Below are 26,590 nucleotides of genomic sequence, written 5' to 3'. Positions count from 1 at the left end.
TATTGAGAAAGTCTTATAAGAATCTCGGTGATCAATCTATGCTGAAGAAATGTTTTAATTCTTTCAGTCTACCTTGTTTCGAGTGTTGTTCTCATGTCTGGTCTTCAGCTGCCGATTGTCATCTTAATTTGTTGGACAGGAACTTACGGTTTATTAAATTTCTTATTGCTGATTCTTGATATTAATCTCTGGCACCGTCGTTCAATTAGTTCATTATGCATGTTGCATAAAACTTTTTTTTATAAGTCTGACCATCTTTTGTGTTTAGATCTTCCCGGACAGTACCATCCTGTATGTAGTACTGGGTTTGCAATTAATTCTAATAGTCAGGCGTTCTCCACCATGAGGCTCAATACTACTCAGTATTCTAGAAGTTTTATTTCAGTTGTGACCAAGTTGTGGAATGATCTTCTTAATCGGGTAGTTGAATCAGTAGAACTTCAAAAAAATTCAAACTTTTAGCAAATTTTTTTCATGTTGAACAGGCTGACAGTCTTTTAATAGTTTATATAAGACAGTGATCGTACCAACTGTGATGTATGGATCGGAGTTGTGGGGAATGAAGTGACGGAGAGACAGAAATTGAATGTGTTTGAGATGAAGTGTCTAAGGAGTATGGCTGGTATATCTCGAGTAGATAGGGTTAGGAACGAAGTGAGGGTGAGAATGGGTGTAAGAAATGAGTTAGCAGGTAGAGTGGATTTGAATGTGTTGAGGTGATTTGGCCATGTTAAGAGAATGGAAAATGGCTGTCTGCTAAAGGTGATGAATGCAAGAGTTGATGGGAGAAGTACAAGAGGAAGGCCAAGGTTTAGGTGGATGGATGGAGTGAAGAAAGGTGGGTGATAGGAGAATAGATGTGAGAGAGGCAAGAGAGCTTGCTAGAAATAGGAATGAGTGGCGAGCGATTATGACGCAGTTCCGGTAGGCCCTGCTGCTTCCTCCAGTGCCATAGATGACCGCGTAGGCAGCAACAGCAGTAGGGGATTCAGCGTTATGAAGCTTCATCTGTGGTGGATAATGGGGGAGGATGGGCTGTGGCACCCTAGCAGTACCAGCCGAACTCGGTTGAGTCCCTTGTCAGGCTGGGAGGGACATAGAGAGGAGTGGTCCCCTTTTTTGTTTCATTTGTTTGATGTCGGCAACCCCCCAAAATTGGGGGAAGTGCCTTTGCATATGTATGTATGGTATGACATATCTGTTTTGATATTGTTACTGCTATTGAAATATAATATATCAAGTGTTCATTACTTCTCTTATAATCTATTTACTTCCTTTCCTCATTGGGCTATTTTCCATGTTGAAGCCTTTGGGTTTATAGCATCCTGCTTTTCAAAATACAGTTGTAACTTAGCTAATGATGATAATAATAATAATAATAATAATAATAATAATAATAATAATAATAATAATAATATGGCAGCTGTGAGATAAGTTTTTGTTTATTGACGAGACGAATGTTTACTTTGGATAGCATTCTGACAGAAAGCAGATGTGAAGCATCCACTTATATGAGGTGGAAGGCCAGCACCTTGTGCCTTGAAATTATCATTTGTATTATAATCACCGTTTTAAAACTACTATAGCTCTGCTTTTTTTTTTCATTAAATGTATTCTAATTGATATAAGGTAAGACTATATGTTCTCCCTTAATTCACTGAATGCTTTTTCCCTTTGGAGTATGTGGCAGCTGAAGGCGTTTACCTTCTACTGCCTTCTCCGAAGCTCAACGGCGTATACTATGATTTGAAGTTCTTTGGCATCCAAATATATATATATATATATATATATATATATATATATATATATATATATATATATATATATATATATATATATATAAATGCATAATGAATCAATGATTTGAAGTTCTTTGGCATCCATACATACATACATATATATATATATATATATATATATATATATATATATATATATATATATATATATATATATATATATTCATCTTTGCATCTTTTCCCATTTTCATATAGGGTTGATGTTTCTGACCAGCTTTATCCATCTACCTCTGTTCCACACTTCATAACTGGTTAATTCCTTTGATCGAAGGTCATCCTTGATACAGTCCATCCACCCTCATACCTAAAGTCATACCAATCCTTTCTGGGTATTGCCCTAATCAGGGTCACCCATATTTTGTTGGGTGGTTGTAAGCAATCAGACAAAAATCTCCCACCAACACCAGTCCGCACTAGCCAGCGTGGCGATAAAATCTGGTCAAACCCCAGACATGTCTGAGGCCTTTGCACTGCAGTGGTCTAGAAACGGCTACATTTGGTGTTGTATATGTACACATGTATGCTTATATTTAAAGACATTATATTTATTTCATTATGATAGAACCTGACTCCATTCCCCTCCTTTTTCATTCAGGTCCTAGATATGAACGAGTCAATACTTTCACGGCTAGCTTTGGAGGCACTGCGAGTATCACTTGTGAAGAGAAAAACATTCCGCAACATACAGAGGTAAGTTAAATGGCCATCCTTTATCTATATTTGAATAATGATAGCCAATCACGCAATCATCAAAATAGATTATCTATCAGAAAAATCTTTTTCCGACCAAGTGATAGAATGAAGTTACCTCGAATGTCATTTTCTTGGGAAGATGAGTGAATGAATAGTGAGGACAGTTACCTATTCATGGTAGGGAATAGTTGGGAATAGTTAAGTATTAGTAAGAGTAATGTAAAGTGTCTTTTAACCACAACTGAATTTGTGGGTTGTGGTGGCCGATTTGGTAACGTCCGTGACTGGTTAACTCCAAACTGGTGTTCGAGTCCCGCTCAAATTCCGTAGTTTATTTGCTCGCTGCAATCTTACCATCTTTGTGAGCTAAGAATAGGGGGTTTAGGGGAGCCTATAAGTCTATCTTCTGAGTCATCAGCAGCCATTGCCTGGCCCTCCTTGATCCTAGTTTAGGTGGAGAGGGGGCTCAGGCACCAATCATATGCATACTTGGTCAGTGTCCAGTCTAGGGCATTGTCCTGCTCGATAGGGCAATGTCAGTGTCCCTTGCCTCTGCCATTCTTGAGCGACCTTAAAAGTACATTTTTCTTGTTATGGTCTTAAAGTGAATTTAGTGCAACAATTGCTTATTTTTCATTTAGTTTTTGTTTTCTGGTATTCTTAGCTAATAGCTTAATATTTTTGATGTTGAAGTTAAATTTTGTGGATTTTGCCAAATGGAAGTTTTTGAGAGACTGTGGGCTTTGTTCCAACCCATAATCTTCATAATCTTCCCTGTCTATGAAGTAGATTCTCGGTCTTTTGGAAAAAGACTACAGTATATAGACGGGAACGTCCCTGCCTGGCTATCTTCTGATCTGGGATTCGAGACGAGATCAACCTTGATAGTTTCTTTTAGTGTCTACAACCTCACCATCCTTGTGTGCTAAGGATGGGGGGTTTGGGGGAGCCTATAGGTCTACCTTCTGAGTCATCAGCAGCCATTGTCTGTCCCTCCCTGGTCCTACCTTTGATGGAGGAGGCTTGAGCGCAGATCATTTCCATTATTATTATTATTTTTACTAGCTAAGCTACAACCCTAGTTGGAAAAGGAGGATGCTGTAACAACAGGAAAAATAGGCCAGTGAGGAAAGGAAATAAACACTACAAGAGATGTCATAAACCATTAAAGTACAATGTTTCAAGAACAGTAGCGACATTAAAATGAAATAAAATCTATGGTCAGTCTGGGGCATTGTCACTACCCTTTGCCTCTGCCATTCATGAGTGACCTTTAAACCTTCAAACAGTTGTGGACACATTAGGTAGATAGGAAATAATTCCAAATCTGCTCCAGCAGAGGTTACAATGGGGACACTTTTTATCTGCCTTTGATCTTGTCGCCAATGGAGGTTGTGCCACCAAAAGTTGTGGAAACGCTTGAAGGGTGAGACTGAGTAACCCACTGCAGTTAGAGGTCGCTAAATGTCCCATGATTTCTGTAGAATAGTAATAACCATCTGTACTTACAAGGGCAGATAGGTTGGTTGCACACCATCAATATGAAGGCTCGGTGCATCCATTCATTATTTGCTCAGTATTACCTTGTCTAATCCACTTGTGTTTTACTGCGAATTTTGCTGTAACATTTTCGAGTGATTAGGGGTAATTTCACGATACACAATATTTACTTTTAACATATGAAGTATAATTTTAGACTATGATAAAATATTCATCCTATTTTTTTAAGCAGAGCTAAAATCGTTGGTTTTAGTCTTTATGTTTATTTTGAATTATAAGAATTTGGTACAAAAGGATTTAGGACATAGATATGGTCATCCCTGTGTTATGGATGTGACCCTTAATTCTCTGTTTACATTTACTTCATAGATTCATCATCATCATCATCATCGATCAGCCGTTGCTAGTCCACTGCAGGACAAAGGCCTCAGACATGTCCTTCCAGTCCCATCTGTTTATGGTCTTTCTTTGCCTGTCTGTACCTGTAAATATTCTTAGCTTGTCAATCCATCGTCTTCTCTTCCTTTCCCTGGTTCGTTTACAATCTCTAGGAACCCACTGTGCCATTCTTCCTCTCCATCTATTATCTGTCATCCTCATTACGAGACGTATGTCCTGCTCAGGTCCGTTTCTTTTTATGTTGTTAGGATATCCATTACTACCCATGTCGCTCCTTTTCTCGCTCCTAATGTTATTCACATCATCATTCTCTCCATGGCTCTTTGAGTTTAGTTTTCTTTCTTTTTTTCTCTCCCTCAGGTTAAGTGGCTGCGATTACACAAAGAAAAAGCTGACACGAAGATGTGGGAACTTCCTGATCAAAGAATATCGTTTTTGGGAAGCAAAGGGATCTGGACCCTCAAAATTACTAACGTCACCAAGGATGATCAAGGACAATACAAATGTGTCTTCAAAACACACCCACCAGTTAGTCAAACTGGATCGTTGAAGTTAATTGGCAAGTAACTCTTTTTTGATAAATATATCTTATTTTGAGATGGTAACCATCACAGTGCTTATTCATTTCCCCATATGAATCACTTAGCCCATAGAGTCTGAAATAACAATTCATATTTTTTTCAATCTTTTGTTTGGATTCCAAACCTCGGTCATTTTTTTAAATTATATATTTGACCTCAATATATTTATATTAACTTGTAAATACATGGAAGAAACTCTGATAAAAAAAATCGCTTATTCTCTCTCCCTACTGTTATACCCACGTCCTTCATCTTTCCTTTCTTGTAATTAGGTCCTATTTTCGTCGGAGAAGTCAAGAGCCTCACAGTCAACGAAGGAGAAAGGGCCAGTTTTACGTGCCAGGTAGAAAACCTCTCGAAATATTGGAAGGTAAATGCATATCACTTTACAGGATAGGTTTGGCAACTGTGCATATGTTTTGGGATGAATCAGGCATAGAGGGTAAGAGATAGTTTTGTTGGTGTTACGGGAGGGTCATGATAAATGATTTTTTTTTATATAGATGGGACTGAACATTAGTATCTGGTGTTTATTTAGAAAGAAATAGGAGGTTGACAAGGATACCAGCCACCTGTTGAGATACTCCTGCTAGAGAGTTATTGGGTCCTTTGACTGGCCAAACAGTACTACAATGCGTCCCTCTCTAGTTACTGTTAATTTTTTCTCTGCCCATAAATACACTGAATAGACTGGCCTATTCTTTCCACACGCTCCGCTATCTTCACACACCTGCATCTAGCACAAGTTCACACAATAGAGATGTACTGCCTACTGATATTTACAAAAATTGGAAACACCGGGTATATTTTGCTATCTCCAGAAAGTCCACCGACCTGAATGCATTCCCAGGTTTCAGTCCCGGGCAATGCGACCGAAATGCAGAAATCAGAACCACATAGTTGTAAATGGATACCAGTAATTGCTGTTGACAAGATAAATGGCATGTGGCCATAGCAGCCTCAGCCAAAAGGACTTGCTTAAATAAAAGTCTGAACTCTTCTGGCGCGACCCGCTTCATGGGAGAAAATGTGAGGGGAAAACATTTAGTACACGCATGTAACCACACATACATACACACATCTCCCTTACATAATAAAAAGAAGGTGTCTAGCCATATATATATATATATATATATATATATATATATATATATATATATATATATATATATATATATATATATACACACTCATACATATACATACATATAAATGTGTATATATATATATATATATATATATATATATATATATATATATATACATATATATATATATATATATATATATATATATATATAATATAAAGATATATATACATATATATGTATATTTATACATATTACATTTAAAAATATATATACATAAACATAAATATATGTATATATATAAATATAAATACATATATATATATACATATATATACATATATATATATAGATATATATATATACAGTATATATATATATATATATATATATATATATATATATATATATATATATATATATATATATATATATATATACATATATATATAAATATATATACATATATAAATATATATATATATATATATATATATATATATATATATATATATCTCTATATATATATATATTATATATATATATATATATATATATATATATATATATATATATATATATATATATATATATATATATATATATATATATATATGTAGATAGATATATACATATATATATGTGTGTTTGTGCGTGTGCGTGTTTGAAGTCGAAGCTATCATTAAAAACTCAGGAGATGGAAAACCCCTGGATACGATGGAATAACTTGTTGAGATGATGTTAGCCGGAAATAAAGTGACTCCCAGAATACTTACAAGATTATTTTGTAGAATGTGGGGTGAAGAGGCAAAACCTGATGTATGGGAATTAGGAGTGTTGGTGAAAATGGCTAAAAAAGGAGACCTGACTTATTGCAATAATTACAGAGGCATCACACTTGCGTCAGTTCATGAAAATATATAATATGCTTATTCTAAAGAGACTAGAAAGAAAGATTTATGAAAGGCTGAGAGGTAAACAAACAAGATTTAGAAAACGGATTTTGAGCGTAGCGAAAAATCTATTTTTGGGTGAGGTAGCCATGTTGTCCTGATGGAAGTTCCTTCATTAGTAGCTTCCTAGGTATATTTGACTACAGTGATATATCCCAGAGAATTTACCAAAGGTATCCAGAATTCTAACTCCTGGAGCGAATATCCCTTAAAATTTAAAAAGGGATATCGCGTATATCAGAGGAAGTATTTTTGACACGTCTCATAGCTATATACACCCCCAATAGCGTTTTCGCTTCGAGAGGGAAGGGAAAAAGTGGCAAGAATATAGGAGAGTCATTAAAGAGGCGATGCTCTCGACACTCCTACTGCACTGTAAATAGTGCGCTGAATCGCCACCGCGAGGCGTCACCATGCCATTTATCGTAGCCTTGTGGGTGTTGCAGATACAGTACCATAGGGAGGGATTCATTATCCTTTTGTTAAAAAGAGGGTGGGTCCATCAGGACGACATGGCTACCTCACCCAAAAATAGATTTTTGGCTTCACTCAAAATCCGTTTTTTGGGCTCAGGCTATGTCGTACTGATGGAAGTTTACCAGAGCATTAATGTATCTGTGCATTTTCAATAGTGCCGTTATCTCGAGATAAATATTTCCTATTTGGTCTTCTGGACCAGAGACACTTGATGTTACTGTTATACATCAATTAACTGATCATAAAATATGTCAGTTCTTCCTGCTCCTACAGGGAAAAGTCTAGGTACACTTTAGGAAAAATCCCGAGGATTGTGAGTTCAAGGAATAATCTAGCAAACAGTATGTATATTAGTGTCATTATATATGTAAAGCATAGTTTGTACTTAGATGGTATAGTCCTGTATAGGTTACTGAATCCTCCGAAGTCTGGATATAAAGAGACAGACAGGTTTGTATACATGTAGGAAACCTTAAATCAGTAAGATAAACAGTTAGTACAATCAGTTTTTACCTGTTTGCTTGGAATGGTAGAAACCATAGTTCCCCAATATTTCCTAAAATATTAAGAGAATCCAGGGTGCTCTGATTTATACATAATTTTGAATATTTGAGGCGAAAGAGACTCAAAGATTCCTTCTATTGTTTATTACAAAAATAGAAATCAGGGTTGTAATCAATTACATCTTACGCTGAACAATTCTGCGTAAAAGTATAAACAGTAATAACAGAAAATAAATAAGTTTCACCTGAAAAGGAAACATTAGCCGCTCAAAGGGAAATATAATATTTCACTATGTATGCTGTTATTACTAGGAACACTGTGCTTATAAGAATGCCTGGCACTTGTGTCAGTTTATTATACTTGATGTCACTTGTATAGATAGAACAGTCTATAGTGTCTTCCTAAACACAATACTCAACATGATATACCTTAAAATTCTATCATGTACACCCTTCACTAAAAGTCCCAATTAGTGCACGGTTCTTCGCAGTAATCAAGCGGCAGGTTTTATAACACTGCCTGCCGCTACCACATGAAATTTTATTTCTTGTTATTGCTTCGCGTAGTGCTTGAAGAAAACTCTGGAAGACTTCCAACCAGTGTAAGCACGCAGGCTTTCAAACGACATTGTCTGAAAGAAATTCAGAGACGAGGCAACTTTTCTCGGATCATGACCTGCGGGTGTACTGTCTGGATCCGCTCTGCGTATAAAATAGGTTATTTTCGCCCTTATCTGTTTCAAGGATAACGTTGAACCAGAAGTCTCTCCCCTGAAAAGCTGACCTCCCTTAATGTCTGAAGTTCTACGAAGATAGACCTTTAAGCATTCCACTGGGCAGAGGGATGCTTCTTCCTTCAGAGGGCAGATTCTCCAGGGACCCCATCTCTTAGTGGGCAGCTCGTTCTTGGCGAGAAACGACTGGTCCGGAAAGAGGTTCAGTTCTCCGTTATCTGTGAACTGAATGTGGCCATCATCCCTCGAGAGGGCCACTATTTCGCTAACTCTGGCTCCTGAGGCTAGTGCAAATAAGAATACTGTATCACCTTTCAAGTCAAGTCTTTCAGCGAGCAATCTTCATTGTTCAGGGTTGATGCTAAGTGAAGAACTTTATCCAAAGACCATGAAATGGGCATTGGAGGAGCTGCAGGCCGAAGTTTAGCGCAGGCTTTAGGAATCTTGTTGAAGATTTCATTAGAGAAGTCTACTTGGAAGGCGTATTGTATTGGTCTGGCTAAGGCGGATTTACATGTAGTAATCGTATTAGCTGCTAAACCTTGTTCATGCAGATGGATGAAGAAGGACAAGCAGAAATCCGTAGAAATCTCCTCAGGATTCTTCGCCTTGACAAAGGCCACCCTCTTCTTCCAGGAAGACTCATATTGTCTTCTTGTTGACTTTGACTTGTATTCTTATAAGAAGTTAATACTGTCTCTAGAAATCCCAAACCTTTTCTTGATCGCTAGGGCGAGAAAATCATGAGATGAAGGTTCTGGGTTTTCTCTGATGAAACGGAGACAGTCAATTTCTGCACTTGCTGAGTCAGAACTGGTTCCGGCAACGGCATCAGCTTCAGGCGTAGTTCCGTTATCAGAGGGAACCAAACGCTGTTTGGCCACTTGTGGGCCACTATTGCTGCTGTCCCCTGAAAGGATCTCAGTTTCTCGAGGACTTTCAACAGAAGGTTGGTTAGAGGGAACAGTAGATCTTGGACCATCTGTTCCAATTTATGGACATTGCATCTATCGCTTCCGCTAGAGGATCCTCGTACGGGGCTACATACCGGGGTAGCTTCTTGTTGTCGCTCGTTGCGAAGAGGTCTATCTGCAGTCCTTGGACTTTGTGTAATATGGAAGAGAATGATCTTGCATCTAGAGACCATTCGGACTCTATCGGGTTGACCCTGGATAGAGCGTCCACTGTCACATTGCGGAACCCTTGAAGGTGTGGACTGCTGACAAGTGCCATCTCTTCTTCTTGGCTAGACGAAGGATGGCCAATATCACTTGATTTATGTAAGGCGATCTCGAGCCTTGTCGATTTAGCCATCTCATTACTACTTTGCTGTCTATAACCAGACGGATGTGGATTAAGCAGCGAAGTTTCAGCTTTTTCAGAGATAGAAAAACTGCCATGGCTTCCAGAAAATTGATGTGGAAGGACTTGAAGAGGGGAGACCAGGCTCCTTGGACTTTCCGAAGATGAGAATGACCTCCCCACCCCTCCTTCGAGGCATCCGTATGAACGGTGACTGCTGGAGGAGGTGGTTTCAAGGGTACCTTGTTTCTTAGGTTCTTGGCCTCCGACCATGGCTTGAGTAGTGATCGCAGACGATTTGGTATCGGTTTTTGTAGATATCTTCGAGCGTTTGATGCGTATTTTCTCCAAACTCCTGATGCATCTTTTAATTGTGCTCTCAATACTGGATCTGTCACTGAGGCAACTGGAGGGACCCCAACACTCTCTCCTGTTGCCTTCTTGATATCCTGTCGGATTGAAGGAGTCTTTTGACAGATCCTGCTATCTCATTCCTCTTCTTTGATGGAATGGAAAGGCAGTGTGACAGTAGGTCCCAGTGGACACCAAGCCACTGGAACTTTTGAGCTGTAGAAAGCCGAGACTTTTTCAAGTTGATCTTGAATCCTAAGTGTTCCAGGAACTGGATCACTTCCTTGGAGGCTTGCATGCATTCTTCCTCGGATGCTGCCCACACCAGCCAATCGTCCAGGTAGGCTACCACCTGGATTCCTTTCAGGCGTAGTTGATGAATGATTGCATTCGCAAGCTTTGTGAATACCCTTGGGGCTATGTTTAGGCCAAAGTGCATGGCTCTGAAAACTTACTTACTTTTCTGTAGTTTGAACCCTAGGTAGGGGGAAACTTGACGGTTGATTGGAACATGCCAGTATGCATCCGTCATGTCTATAGAGACTCTGAATGCCCCTTTGGGCAAAAGGGTCCTTATGTGCTGAAGCGTCAACATTCTGAACTTGTGGTTCACTATGAACTTGTTAAGTGGTGATAAGTCCAGAATGACTCTGAGCTTTTCCGAATCCTTCTTCAGAACACAAAATAGCCTTCCTTGAAAGCTAATGGACTTTGCCTTCCGTATAACTCTTTTGTTCAAGAGTTCCTGAACATATTCTTCCAGTACGGGGGTTGAGTGTTGGAAGAATTGAGGGAAGTTGGGTGGAGTTGAGCTCCAACTCCACCCTAGTCCTTTCTTGATTAGGCTGTAGGCCCAGGGATCGAAGGTCCAACGATCCCGGAAGCGGAGAAGTCTCCCTCCTACCGGCAGCATCTCACTTGGAGTGCTGGTTGGAAGACTTGCCTCCTTGGCCATGTCCACCTTTGTTGCCCCTACCTCTGAAGGGGCGTCTAGAGGATCCTCAAAAGGAACCTCGAGACTTCGGCTTAAAGGTAGTTGATTGCCTTTCAAATACTGGGGTGAACACGGGCGACTGGGTCGCCAGCGTTGGTGGCACCAGTTGAAAGGTGGGGGGTGGTTGTGCCACCGTTTGGGGCATCGTGGCCATGGGAAGCTGTTGCTGTTGCTTTGGCCAAGAGGGCACTCTTGGTCGTTTTGACTTGTTCTTCGGCTGGGGACCCTCATCAGCGGAAGATTTCCTTTTAGAGGACAAGCCCCATTTGGAGAGGAGATTCCTATTCTCCGAAGCGGCTTTATCTACGACTTCTTTGACCACTCCCCTTGGGAAGAGGTCTTTTCCCCAGATATTGGAAGCTATCAGCTTCCTTGGTTCGTGCTTCACTGTAGCAGAAGCGAACACAAACTCCCTACAAGCCCTTCTGGCTTTAATAAAATTGTATAAATCCTTGGTGACTGTTGCCAAATGAGATTTGGCAAAGACCATGTACATATCTGGGGTGTCTGGGATGCTTGCCATAGTCTCTAAGCCAGTCTGCAGAGACATGGAAGCAGCGAGACATTCCTTAGTCTCCTGTTCCCTGCACAGGAGAAACTCTGACAGCTTCGGGAGATCTTCGTTGAACTGCCGTCCAGCGATATCTTCCTCTAGCTTCCCAACTGTGAAGGTGTTATGGACATCCTTCCAATCCTTATCATCTGAAGGGAAGGCGAGGGAAAATGGTCTACACTCTTCAAGTGTAGGGCAAGGTTTCCCTGCCTCAACTGCCTTTAAGGCTGCCTTAAACCCTTTGTCCATAAAGGGGAAGGCACGTTCGGAGTCAGCAATAAAGGATGTGTGCTCTTTGCTGAGAGCCGGCATCTTGGAAGTAGTAAAGGCCCTCTCTTTCAAGGTGGTTGTATATAACGCCTGTGCCTTAGATAGATTAAGGACAATCGTCTTCTTCTGCTCTGTTTCCACCTTGGATGCTGGTTCCGTCCTCAGACGGACATAGCAATCCGGATAGGCCCCTTTACTAGGCCAAAATTCAATTTCCTCTACTGGAACTGTTCCCAGTTTCTCTGAGAGGAAGATCTTCCCCCCCCCCCCCCGACATAGGCATATGCTCTGCGTACCTCCATAGGTTAACCTCAGAGAAGGCGGGGAGGTCCTTAATGTTTAACTTCGGGGCTAAACATGACGCAACTAGCTGATGAATCTCCGTCCGGAAAGATGCTTCTTTCTCGGACGATTTCTTCTGAATGTCCTGCACCATGGACAGTAGCGAGTGTAGCGTACTTGTAATGGAATCCAACTGAGGTGCGGTGGAAGAAATCGAAGGCGTCGGTCCAGTCGCCGCTGCAGATGATACCGAAATCATTTCGGTTATCTCGACTCTAGTCTCAGAAGGTATCTCATCCTCCTGCTCCAGTTCATCCACTAGGAGATTGTTCTCAGTCTCCTCTGAGACAACAGACATGTTGTCCTCTAATTGGATGCTCTGAAAGGCATCCGAAACGTCAGGTTCTACCGGAATCTGAACTAAGAGGATCTCAGGTTGAGCCTGGGGAACAATTGCATCCGCAGATGCATTAGGGAAGAGACAATCCCTCATCCTCTCATTAGGAAGGTATGGGCCAGAAGTGTTCTTCTGAAAACCCCTGACCCATTTCCGCAGCGTGTCCCTAGCTGCATCCCTAGACTCAGAAGACTTTTGATCATCAAAAGCCTCTTTAATCAGTTTGTCACAAAGGGTACATACCTGTGGGTCCCAGTACTTGAGAGCCCCTTTGGTGACTGCGCAGCGAGCATGGGCCCTGCACATGCCATGTCCGTAGAAGCTCTTACTACGGACCCTGCAAAAGTTGTTCCCGCACACGGGATGCTCCTCCTGTAAAGAGAGAAAAGCTATTAGTATTCGGTGAAATTCTCAGATTTCAGCATACATATTTTAATTAATATTTAATTAATATTTAATTAATATTTAATTAATATTTAATTGATATTAGCTTGGATAGAGTAATCTAGAAAGTAGGAAAGACACCTACATGTGTTTCCTGGCCAGCCCATTGCTATGACTTCCTCCAATATTGAACTATAGATTCATAATTAATTCAAGGGGAAGATAATATCCTTGGATATAAGGTGTCTTCTTAACACAATCTTCCATGTTCAATATAGGGGATTAAATTAATGGGTAATAACCATTAATTGGGAGGGAGAATCACTCCCTAAAAATGATGGTCTCACAATTGGCTGCCCATGAACCACTTGTAGGTTGGAAAACTTTTGGGCTACAGCAATGACTGGTGGCAGCATGTCTCCAGTATTGCCGGGCTTGCCGGCATCTTCCGGGCCCCCCGGCATCTGCCGGGCCCCCGGCACCTGCTGGGCCCGCCGGACCTGCCGGGCCCGCCGGCACATGCCGGCCTAGCCGACATATGCCGGGCCTATTCTGGGCTATTTGAAACAGATACTGTCTTCAAAGTAGTGGGCGGCAGGTCGGCAGTTGCCGCTCTGCCCGCCAGCAGCCGAAGGATCTCTATTAAGTAGGACCCGGCGGCAACCGGCGGCAACTATATAAATTTTGGGTGGCCGGCTGCCAGCCGACAACTCAGTTGCCGGCAGCCGGTCATAGTATGTTCATTGTCGTTGGGTTGTCGATCAGCGACACCCACGGCAATTGGCGGCAGAGTAACTGCCAGCCGACAGACACCTAACATGGCCGACAACAGCTACTAGCTGCCAGCGGCCGGCCCAGTATATGGAAAGGCAGAGAGAAATAGAGGATGGGGGACGGCAAAGGCTCAGCCTTTGCGGCCTACATCCCGAAAGAGGGTGCAAGTGGAAGGGGGAATTATATTCGGGCTTCCACTCAACCATATCCCATTCATATGGGGTATGGAATGCAGTCCAAGGGAGGACTGGAGAGCACACTCAAAGATATGAGGGTACCTGCCGGCAGCCGGCCCAGCCGGCAGCAGACAGGGAACCTCAGGCCAATTCTATAGATTACCCGTAGGGTCAAATGTAGAACAACGGCCAGAAGGGTGATGGTTCATCCAACACAAAAGAGACAGTGGGGAAGGGGTAGAAGTCCTATAAGTAAGGTAAAACCCTAGAGCATTACCTAATTTGAAGGATTCTGATCTCATAACGTAACCTCAAGTAGGAGAAATTATTTCCCCAGCCATAGGACACAATCTCACTAGAGAACAGAATCTGGTACCAGAGATCTTAAGTAAGGAAGAAATCATTTCTTTATACTAAGATCTACTAGTACAGGACTGTCTGCCAGACCGAGGAAGGAGGAAATTGATATACAAGAACCTCCAGTATGGCCTAGGGAGGACTAGCCTCCTGAACGGCAACCTAACCTGACTTGGGAAGCCATTTCACTAAGACAGTAGGATGCCTAACACAGACTTTACTCTGATTTTCCGTTCTCAGCTCAAAATCGTGTCAGTGGTTAAGAGAAAGAGACAAAACACCCCAGTAAATTTTGCCAGAACACAGTTCGCAGCAGTTAACTGAGGGTAGCCTAAGCTGATCAGAGGGAAGGGGAATTGCTCTTGGATTTCGTTAGAGATAGTATCGACTTAAAAAGTATAAGAGGTGTCAGTCTCCCCTCAAAAGACAATACAAGAGCAATAAGGGACATGTAAGAAAGTATACTAAAGCCTCTAGGCTATTAAGTCTAGGAGCATAGAGAATCATTCACCGAAACACTCTTGTATACTATCTTGGAAGAGGAAAATGTTATGCAGTAATATCCTAATTGTATAAAATATTGCCTGAGCTTCAATAAAACTTGTCCAGGAAGGTTATATCATGCATGAAGTGTGTAGGTGCCTAGGCTAGGAAGACTAGCACTCGTGAGGCTCGATCATAAATAGCCAAATCCTCGACAACATTGACATAATATGAAATTCCCTAGCTAAATATCTAAATAGCTAAAGTTATTAAAGCGAAATAATGCCGGGAAATCGTTCTTGATAACTAAATGAACAAGAAGAACGAGTGCTTCCATGACGCCATCCGGCTGGCAACAGCTCTTGTTACGTTAATTACGATCTCAATCGAAGAGTAAAACTGGCAAGAGCTTACATTTACACAATCTAAAGATATTACTTAATTTTCCGGAAGCTGATGAGGCTGGTGAAGACATCATAGCGACGAAATAGTTCCAAGATAGCGAGAGATAACACGGTATAACACCGGTCAGCAAAGCTACAAACGAAAGAATGGCTTGGTGGCGCCACGTGGTGGCGATTCAGCGCACTATTTACAGTACAGTAGGAGTGTCGAGAGCATCGCCTCTTTAACAACTCTCCTATATTCTGGCCACTTTTTCCCTCTCGAAGCGAAAACGCTATTGGGGGTGTAGATAGCTATGAGACGTGTCAAGAATACGTCCTCTGATATACGCGATATGCCTTTTTAAATTTTGAGGGATATTCGCTCCAGGAGTTAGAATTCTGGATACCTTTGGTAAATTCTCTGGGATAAATCACTGTAGTCAAATATACCTAGGAAGCTACTAATGAAGGAACTTCCATCAGGACGACATGGCCTGAGCCCAAAAAAGGTAGTTGTACAAACCAATTTTTCATTTTAAGACATGTGGTACAGCAATATGTAGAATATAGACATCCACTTTTGGTGGCATTTGTAAACTATGAAAAAGCCCTTGATAGTGTCCCCGGACAATTTTGTGGAGAGGCCTGTGATATTATGGAATTCCTCTTAAATATGCAAATTCGATTATAAGTCTTCATGTGCATAGCAAGTGCAAAGTTAATGTTAGTGGAGACCCATCAAATGTATTTCCTGTGAACAGTGGAGTACTCCAAGGGAATGTGTTGTCACTTATGTTGTTTATCCTCCTCATGGATATTTTAATGGATAGAACACTTGGGGATGGTGGAGAAGGATTGGACTGGATTGGTAATAGGAAATTAGCAGACCTAGAGTATGCTGATAATGCTGTCCTTAGCAGAACACTACAAGATTTGCAATGCTTGCTTATCAGAATGCATGAAATATCACATGAGTTTGGGCTGAAGATAGATAGAAGAAAAACATTGATGATGAGAACAGAATATGCACTGGACGTTGAAATATTATTGGAAGGAGGAAGAATTAATAAGGTAGAATCATTTTAATAATCAGGAACTCTAACAGGGTTTTTAGAATTGGAGTTTAATGAAAGATTGAAAGAAAAAGCCAATTAGACAGTGGCTGGGTTAAGTAAAATTTAGAAATATAATCGCCTGAGACTACTTTTAAAAATCAGGATACATATCAGTTTAGTGAGATCGGTGTTAATGTATGGACATGATTCATGGTATGAAAATGAAACAATATCCATCAGATTTAGTAGATTTGAGAACAAAGCTCTCAGAAGAATATTGGAATTTAAATGGCAGGACAGGATTAGAAATGAAACTATAAGAGAGATTACTCGAGTGCCATATGTGGATGATATCATGGTGAGGGGTAGATGGAGATGGTTTGGTCATGCTTTTAGCGCACATAGCTGAGGACTATGAATCATGAAGTAGAGGATGAATGGAGAAGTATTGATTTAAAACTTCAAGACAAAGACGACTGGTGAAATCTAACTGAGGCCCTTTGCGTCAATAGGCGTATCATGCTCAGCTCTCCCATCCCTCTGGTAGGGAGGAAAGGAGTAGCCATTGTACTAACTGTATGTCACACTATCGTACATAGTAACAACAATGTGACGAGCTGAGAGAAGATTGTGACTCGTCACATTGTCGTTACTCTGTAGTATCGTGTGACACACGGTTGGTACACCATACCGTGGTGAGAGGGGTATGCATGTTTGTGCATATCTAGAAGGGTCTGGTACACTAGTATATTTTATATACATTAGTGTATGTGTATAAATATTATAAACTATTTTCAAGATCTATAGTACTCGTGATAGAGTAGCTTAAAACAGGACATAATTCCCAACTACTGAATGATTTTACCTCATTTCGCTATTGATAGCGAGTCATGTACTTGAGTATGCAAGTTGACAGCGCTGCTGTCTGGTGTTTTCCACTTTCCCAAGCTATCAATGAACCCACCAATGACTAAAACAGTAATATTTTTGAATTAAAGTCTGCAGCAATGAAATCAATAAAATTTATAGAATTAATTGGTACTGAGATATCATTGTTTGAATTTTAGTTTCATGTATAGGATTTTTGAATGGTTACGCTGTTTTTTTTTCACTGCAATCAATGGCGTTTTGTTCCTTTCTACGAGTAAAACACACAAGTGAACCTTAAATCATTGCCTGATCTAGCTTTACTATTAGCTTTGTTCTAACTCTTAAATAATATTGGTGCAAATTTAAATTAACTAAAAGTCATGATCCCAACCCTCTTAAAATAGCATTAATTCTTAGATTTCAACATTGTCATTAACAGTCTATTATGATATCTTCATGGAAATAGTAGTAGATTAAAAAAAAAAATGTAGTCTGAAATGTTCTCAGCTTTTCAGCTTTTCACGGGGTCAGCTCCAAGTTTGAAGAAACAACTCCTGAATTCTTTGTCTAACAGTGACCTTAACGTCATACATAGCAAAATATAACTCATATCGTGTGAGGTGAAGCAATTTAATTGGCTAATCTCCATCTACACAGGGAATAACTTTGTGAAGATACAACACATCACAAATATGCCACATTACATGAAAAGCTGCATCTAACCTAAGATTACAATCTAGCAGATTAATTAATTCTAACTCAAGGACTCATAAATATAGTTTAAAGCATGTTATAAAAAGTTAAGGTTTCCTCACCCTTTCTGAGTGGGGATACCTTAACATGTTGAAACTGTTTGAGTATCCTCATGATCAGCAAAGATGTACTGGACAAAAGTTTCCCAACATCAGCAAACTACAATGACTAGTCTTCTTCTTTGACACTATCAACCCTACATTAAGAGGTGGGTTTTCAGATGTGCCCTCTCTAATGTCTTCTATCAAAGGCATCCTCTTCCACCAAACCTCTTTCCTCCACATCATCCTTCACCTTATCTCGCCCTCTAAATTCTTTGCCTTCCTCTCGATCTTCTCCCCTTAACAGGATCCTCCTAAGGCCTCCTCACTCCCTCCCCACCATCCATCCTCAACACGTGCCCACCATCTCAGTCGTGACACTCATCACCTCTGTAATTTTACTACGCCTGCCATATTTTTATTCCACCATTTTCCAATCTTTCAAGCAGTGATGTTTTTCCATAATCCACCTCAGCATTCCCATCTCTGTTCTCTCAAGCTTTGCGTCCACCTTTTGTCTTAGATCCCACGTCTCCGATTCATACATTAACACTGGTCTGAGGATTTCGTACTGCAGTGGACTAGAAACAACTGCATTTGTTGTGTAAAAAGTCATATTGTGCAAAATTCATTGTGTGTTTATGTATTGTGTCGTTATTTTTATCAATAAGCTTCCTCATAAATTCTTGGTTTAATCAGATTGTATGGAATCGCTTACACCCAAGGAAACTTCTAAGCATTGGTTTGACCAGGAAATCCAACGATCCCAGACTGTCTGTCGTGCACGATGACAACATGAAGTGGACCCTTAAGATCACAAATGTGACTCGATATGACCAGGGGAGATATCAGTGTGTTGTCAATTTCAATGGAACCTCAATAAGTCAAGTTGCGCATTTGTATGTCCGTGGTAGGTACTGACTTTGAACAAGTTGAATTATTATTATTTATTTTTTTTTGGTCGTTTATACCTTTTTAAAAGGGTAATATTTTTAAGAATATCTTCCCTGCCGTCTTCTTCTTCTTCTTCTTTTTCTTCTTCTTCTACTTCTTCGTCTTCTTCTTCTTCTAATATTGGCTAATATAGCATTTGTGTTGATAAAAACACTTATCAGAAACACCATAGTCCTTGAAATAATTTTGCACTACCTCTGTTTCATGTCATCACTTATAATTAAGTCTAGCGTATGTCCAGTTAAAGTAGTTGTGCAGTCGACATTACTTAATAGTCGATATGATTCTAGTAACTCCCTAAATGCCAAAGCGTCAGGATTTGATGCGTCATCCATCCAAAAATTGAAGTCTCTATAGATAAGAAGTGGATGGCAAGAAATTGGCTTATCTTGTAATAGAATAAATTGAGAAACAATGTATTAGGTGATAAGGTTATATGATATACAAGATAAGTGTTTGAAAGCTATAATTTTCTTATGAAGGGGAAGCAAAGTACTTTGAAGTTGAAAAAGTAAATGAGTTTGCGTAAAAGTAGGTTTGAGAGTAGTGTGTGTTATACCTCACTGATTGTTTGGTATATTTAACCTAAGATGAAGTGATGGGAATCGACGGTCGTGATGTAAGAAATTATTCATAAATGAAATAAGGAACGGTTGAAGTTTGCAATACTAATTACCTATAGTGAAAAGAAACTGCAGGCACTAATGAGAGTTTGAAAGTATTTACAATAGAAGGAATGAAAGTGAATGAATACCAAGAATAAGACTATCGGTGTAAATGGAAACCTTAAAGATGTGATAACTAATGTTAAAATGGATGGTGGAACGATTACTTTTATAGCCGAAGGTGAAAATCTAGAGGCATAGGAAATTGATGAATATATGCATGGGATGGCTCATATTGTTTTAAGATATTTTGTTCGTGTGGAAGGACTGAACGACGAGAGATTTTTGAAAACTGTATAATGCAGAAGTAGGCCTATTTGGTAGAGAGTAAGACCTAACGACATACATAGCAAATGAATGTCCTGCGTAATTAGGACGTTCAGGAGTATGTGCAAGTCAGAGGTGAGTTGTGAAGTTTATGTAGAAGCAGATCAGCGGCCAGTTTTCTGAAAACATTATTATCAGAGGACTGTTTCTGATTCGGCAGTTAAAAGTACACAAAGACACTAATAGGCAGATATTCAGTTATATATATATATATATATATATATATATATATATATATATATATATATATATATATATATATATATATATACTGCGTTTATAGTAATTTCGTCTCCAACTCTCTTTAATTCTATATTAAAATATGAAACCACAATCATTTTTTTCATATTGAATTCACCCTTCTTTGTCAATATAGAGCTAAGTGGAAAGTCCTATATGATACGTACTTCTGCTAAGGCTTGGCTATATATATATATATATATATATATATATATATATATATATATATATATATATATATATATATATATACACATAATATAGATGTCTATTTTTCACACGCATACACACACACACACACACACACACACATATATATATATATATATATATATATATATATATATATATATATATATATATATATATATATATATATATATATATATATATATATATATATATACATATATATATATATATATATATATATATATATATATATATATATATATATATATATATATGTGTGTGTGTGTATTTATGTATGTATGTATGTACATATTTTTATCTTTTGTATAATGAATTATGCACGTAATTTAAATTATAAAGTAAATAATACGTTAGTTTTATATGTATCGAGTTCTTGATAAATATTCTTATTAAGAATTTGAAGAAGCAGAACAGAACGAGGAGTCAGTTGTAATGGCAATGAAATATATTCATTCCATAAAGACAATAAGAGAACAAATGTCTTAATGGAGTCCACTGATGGGGAATATAACAAATAAGGGTGACTATTTCCCGTTTTGAAATTAGTAGCCCGCCAATGTATGGCCCAAACACAGCTTTTAGTTCCATCAGCGGACTTACTGTGGTGCACTGTAGGCAATATTTAAGTCTTTGTGCCTTCTCTTCATGCTATCCAACTGCTTTTAAGTTCTCACATTGCACCTCAGTTCAGTTCAGTTCAGTTGCTATGCGGAGGGATTTGCCTTATATATAACGGATTTTGAACGAAGCGAAAAATCTATTTTTGGGTGATATAGCCATGACGTCCTGATGGAAGGTTCCTTCGGTAGCTTCCTTGGGTATATTTAACTACAAGGATATTCCCAGAGAATTAAACCACAGGTTATCACAGAATTCTAACTTCTGGTGCGAGTATCCTAAAGGTTTCCCTTTAAGACATCGTATATCAACAGGGGACTCATGTATTAACACGCCTTATAGCTATCTGCACCCCATATAGAGTTAACACTTCGATATGGAAAGGTGGAGAATAACTGGGGAGCCGTTCCACAGTTACACTCATTCGTGGCTACTTTTGGTACTCGAAACGTAAACAAACGGGCGCCATTGCTAAATGACGTCACGTCCGTCCTCATCCTGATGCCAGCTGCTTGCTAATCTCCATGATACAGCAGGACAGGGCGGGGCCTGAAAGGCTGGACTAGAATAGAAGGGAGGGTCCGTCAGGACGTCATGGCTATCTCACCCAAAAATAGATTTTTCGCTTCGCTCAAAATCCGTTTTTTGGGCTCAAGCCATGGCGTCCTGATGGAAGAGTACCAGAGAATCAATGTATCGTGGAAAATTTCCCCTTATTAGAGTAAGTGCCAATGGCTTCGAATAGAGGTATGTAATGTGACCTCGGTGGAGGTTCCGTTGGGATCCAGCTTCCTGCCCCCTTGGCAGAGAAGTCCCAACGGGTTATACCAAAATTCAAAGTGGTCATCGAAGGGCTACTCACCCTGCGGAGAGTTCGTGAAAGACTTGGAGACAAGACAGAATGGTCAATATTCGTGTAGGAATATTCTCAAGAGTAGACGAGTGATAGTTAATCACTATATTCCATGGGTGAGAGAACAATCTGGTCTCGATGGTATGGTGAAGGTAAGTATTCAAGTAGGAATATTACACAGCATGGGTGAGTATATAATACAGACAATTTATATTATTCTTCTCATTTCAAAGGAAAGGGGTAAATGAAACTATGACATTCATGTATTTCATAGTGGTAATAGGAGCGAAGAGAGATGCACAAGTAATAAAATAGACATTTTATTTCATAAATTGCAGGTTATAGTAATAATAAATGCAATAAAGGATGTAAAGTTAATTTACAATAATAAATAATGTACATAGAAATTAGAAGACTTCAATCTTGAATCTGAAAGAAGTTTCAAAATTAAAAAACGCAAGTTCCAGAGGAGCGTCATTCTTTATCAAGAAAAAAACACATCATGCCCCAGGGCATGTGGCACTCATGTGAAGTCTATGGCATTTCACCTTGGTAAGAAAAGTCTATTAGAAACACTAGGTGTCCATGAAATCACTATGTATCACACGAGGGTCAACACAGGCACCCGTAGAGTTAAAGTCCCAAGTAACTCGCTGTTCTATGCAGAGTTAAACGGCAGGTTTCATAACACTACCTGCGGCTACCACGAAATGTTTGACTTCATGCACTTGCTTCGCGTAGTGCTTGAAGAGAACGCGCAAAGATTTCCATCCTGTGAAGCTCTTGAGGCTTTCAAAATCCATACTCTGGAAGAAGTTCAGAGAAGAAGCGACTTTTCTAGGATCGTGACCTGCGGGTGTACTGTCAGGATCCGCTCTGCGAATGAAGTAGGTGATTTTCGCTCTTAGTTGTTTCAGTGACAGATCGCTACCCAATGTTTCTCCTTTGAAGAGTTGACCTTCACCAAAGTCTGAAGTTCTTCGAAGATAGACCTTAAGACTCTCTACTGGACATAGAGAGACATCTTCCTTCAGGGGGCAGATTCTCCAGGGTCCCCATCTCTTGGTGGGTAATTCGTTTTTTGCTAGAAACGTCGGATCAGGGAAGAGGGTAAGTTCTCCTGTATCTGCGAACAGGATATGACCCTCGTCTCTTGATAATGCCACTATTTTGCTGACTCGGGCTCCCGAGGCGAGAGCAAAAAAGGAATATAACTTTTTGAGTCAGATCCTTGAGAGGGCACGAATCGTTGTCCAAGTTAGATGCAAAATGGAGCACCTTGTCCAGGGACCAGGAGATAGGTTTTGGCGGAGGTGTTGGGCGTAGTCTAGCGCATGCCTTTGGTAGTTTATTGAAGATATCGTTGGACAGATCAATCTGAAAGGCGTACAGTAGTGGTCTAGTCAAAGCCGTCTTGCAGGTAGTAATCGTGTTGGCTGCTAAGCCTTGTACAAGAAGGTGAATGGAGAAGGACATGCAAAAATCAATGGTGATTTCCGTAGGATTTTTTGCTTTGACGAACGAGACCCACTTTCTCCAGGAAGATTCGTATTGCCATCGTGTGGATTTGGTCTTGTATTCCTCGAGGAAGTCTAGACTTTTCTTCGAGATCCCAAACCTTTTCTTTGCGGCTAGGGAGAGAAAATCATGAGATGAAGGTCCCTGACTTTCAGTGATTAAGCGAAGACAGTCGACTTCTGTACTTGCTGAGAGTGAACTGGGCCCGGGAGGGGAATCAGCGTGGGCTGCAGCTCCAGGACCAGGGGGTACCAATTGCTCCGGGGCCACTTGGGAGCCACTAGGGCCGCAGCCACTAGGGCCGCTGTCCCTTTGAAGGTTCTCAGTTTGGAGAGGACTTTCAGCAGAGGGTTGGGGGGAGGGAACAGGTATATCCTGGACCATCTGTTCCAATCCAGTGACATGGCGTCCACTGCTTCTGCTTTGGGGTCCTCGTACAGGGCCACATAACGAGGAAGTTGATTGTTGTCGCTCGTTGCGAAGAGATCGATCTGAAGTTCCGGGACTTGGCAAGAGATGAAGGAGAATGATCTTGCGTCTAGAGACCATTCCGACTCTATTGGGTTTGTCCGTGATAGAGCGTCCGCCGTCACATTGCGGAATCCTTGTAGGTGAACCTGTCGTTGGTGGGAGTGACCTCCCCAACCCTCCAGTGAAGCGTCCGTGTGGATGTTGAGCGATGGAGGTGGGTGTTGAAGAGGAATGGACCTTTTCAGGGCCTTTGCTTCCGACCACGGCTTTAAGAGTAACCGAAGTCTGTTTGGGAGTCGTCTCTTGAGGTTTCTTCGAGCGATGGATGCAGAACGTCTCCAGACTCCCGCGGCATCCTTTAGCTGTGCACGAAGCACTGGGTTTGTTACAGAGGCGAACTGTAGAGAGCCTAGAACTTGTTCCTGCTGTCGTCTTGAGATCCGTTTGGATTTCAGCAGTTTTTTGACAGACCCTGCTATTTCCTTCCTTTTCTTCTGCGGGATGGAAAAGCGGTGTGACTGAAGATCCCAATGGATTCCCAACCATTGGAACTTCTGTGCTGGAGAGAGGCGAGATTTCTCGGTGTTTATCTTGAATCCCAGGTGTTCTAGGAACTGGGTGACTTTGTTGCCGGATCTCAGACAATCTTCGGGCGATGTCTCCCAGACCAGCCAGTCGTCTAGGTAAGCCATCACTTGGACACCGCGAAGGCGGAGCTGTTGAACGATGGCGTCTGCCAGCTTGGTGAAGATCCGTGGGGCCACGTTGAGCCCGAAGGGCATGGCCCTGAAGGGGTAACTTTTCCTTTGGAGTCGAAATCCTAGGTAGGAGGAAGCGTGATGGTTCATTGGAACGTGCCAGTAGGCATCCGCCAGGTCTATAGAGACCTTGTAGGACCCTTGAGGTAGGAGGGTCCTTATTTGTTGAAGAGTCAGCATCTTGAACTTGTTGTTCACAATGAACTTGTTGAGGGGGGATAAGTCGAGAATGACTCTGAGTTTGTCGGAGTCCTTCTTGGGGACGCAAAACAGTCTCCCTTGGAACCTGGTTGACTTTACCCTCCTTATCACCTTCTTGTTCAAGAGTTCTAGGACGTACTCTTCCAGGAGGGGGGTTGACTGTTGGAAGAATTGCTGGAAGGCTGGGGGTTGTTGTGTCCAGCTCCAGCCTAGTCCCTTCTTGACGATGCTGTGTGCCCAGGGATCGAAGGTCCAACGATCCTGGAATTGGCGGAGTCTTCCTCCCACCGGAAGCACTTCATTGCTTCTGGGGTCCCGAGGGTTTGCTACCTTGGCCGCTGGCTCCCCTTCCTCCTCTGCCTCTGGAGGGGTGGCGAGACGCATCTCTGCCTGAACCTCTGTTTGAGCCTCTACCTTTGGGACGAAAGGTAGTGGTTTGCTGCTCAAATGCAGGGGTGAAGACCAGTGACTGAGAGACCATCGGTTGGGTGACCAGCTGAAGTCTGTTGTGGCTGAGCTGCCACTTGGGGAGTAGCGGAACCCGGAAACTGCTGTCTCTGTTGACGTTGCTGGGGTTTGGGCTTCTGAGGTTTCCTCTTAGGTTGAGGGCCATCGTCCTGAGAGGATTTCCTTTTCTTCGACATGCCCCACTTATGGAGAAGGTTCCTGTTCTCTGTGGCAGCTTCGTCAGCGATCTCTTTCACTAGGGAGGAGGGAAAGAGGTATTTACCCAGATATTGGAGGAAATCAGCTTCCGGGGTTCGTGTTTCACCGTAGTGTTCGCGAACACGAATTCACGACAGGCTCTGCGAGCCCTAGTGAAGCTGTACAGGTCCTTCATGATAGTCGCCAAATGCATTTTGGCTAGGACCATGTAGAAGTACGGAATCCTAGTGTCACTGGCCATGACTTCAAGCTGTACCTGGAGGGACATTGATGCGGCAAGCCTTTCCTTCGTATCTTGTTCCCTACGAAGGAGGTGATTGTTGAGTTTCGGGAGGTCCTCATTAAACTGACGACCGGCAACGTCAGGCTCTAACTTCCCCACTGTGAATGTTGACTGGACGTCTTTCCAGCGTCTATCATCAGGGGGAGTAGTCAGGGAGAAGGGCCTGCACTCCTCCAGTACAGGGCAAGGTTTCCCTTCTTCCACTGCTTTCAGTACCGCAGTGAAGGCCTTTTCAATAAAGGGGAAGGTCGCATTGTTCGGTGCGACAAAGGTTGGGTGCTTTTTACTAAGCGCCGGCATCTTGGAATTGGTGAAGCCCCTACTCTTCACCGTGTTGGCTAGCATAGCCTGGGCCTTCGAGAGATCGAACACAATTAGCTCCTTCGGTTCGGTCTCTTCTTTAGAGTCGGGTTTGGACCTGAGCCGGACATAACAGTCCGGATAAGCCTCAAAATTCGGGAAGAACTCCACTTCTTCCAACGCGATCGAGCCGACCTTTTCACTGATGAAGGGTTTGCCCGTGGTGACCGGCATGTGCTCGGCATATCTCCATGGGTTAGTATCCGAGCAAGCAGGGAGGTCCTTAACCGAAATCCGTTTCGGTTGCTTAAAACTTCCTAAGTTAGACCTGAATAGCTCGTGGGTCTCGCGAAGTTTCTTATCCATGA

The 26,590-nt window shown here is 41.1% G+C and overlaps 1 protein-coding gene across 4 annotated transcripts in view; it reads left to right on the top strand.

Moving 5' to 3' along the window:
* The window catches only part of LOC137627651 (obscurin-like), a 253,347-nt gene extending 234,256 nt beyond the window's left edge, over positions 1-19,091 (top strand). For all 4 annotated transcript variants that reach the window (XM_068358801.1, XM_068358802.1, XM_068358799.1 and 1 more), the window contains 4 exons: positions 2,395-2,489; positions 4,752-4,950; positions 5,245-5,342; positions 18,855-19,091. In XM_068358801.1, the coding sequence (XP_068214902.1) occupies positions 2,395-2,489; positions 4,752-4,950; positions 5,245-5,342; positions 18,855-19,076 (614 nt within the window). In that variant the 3' untranslated portion in view covers positions 19,077-19,091. The remainder of the gene's footprint in view (positions 1-2,394; positions 2,490-4,751; positions 4,951-5,244; positions 5,343-18,854) is intronic.
* The last annotated feature ends 7,499 nt before the right edge of the window (positions 19,092-26,590 follow it).

Source organism: Palaemon carinicauda, chromosome 35 (assembly GCF_036898095.1).
Source record: "Palaemon carinicauda isolate YSFRI2023 chromosome 35, ASM3689809v2, whole genome shotgun sequence".
Taxonomy (NCBI): Eukaryota; Metazoa; Arthropoda; class Malacostraca; order Decapoda; family Palaemonidae; genus Palaemon; species Palaemon carinicauda.
This window is presented reverse-complemented; position numbering and strand designations above follow the sequence as displayed.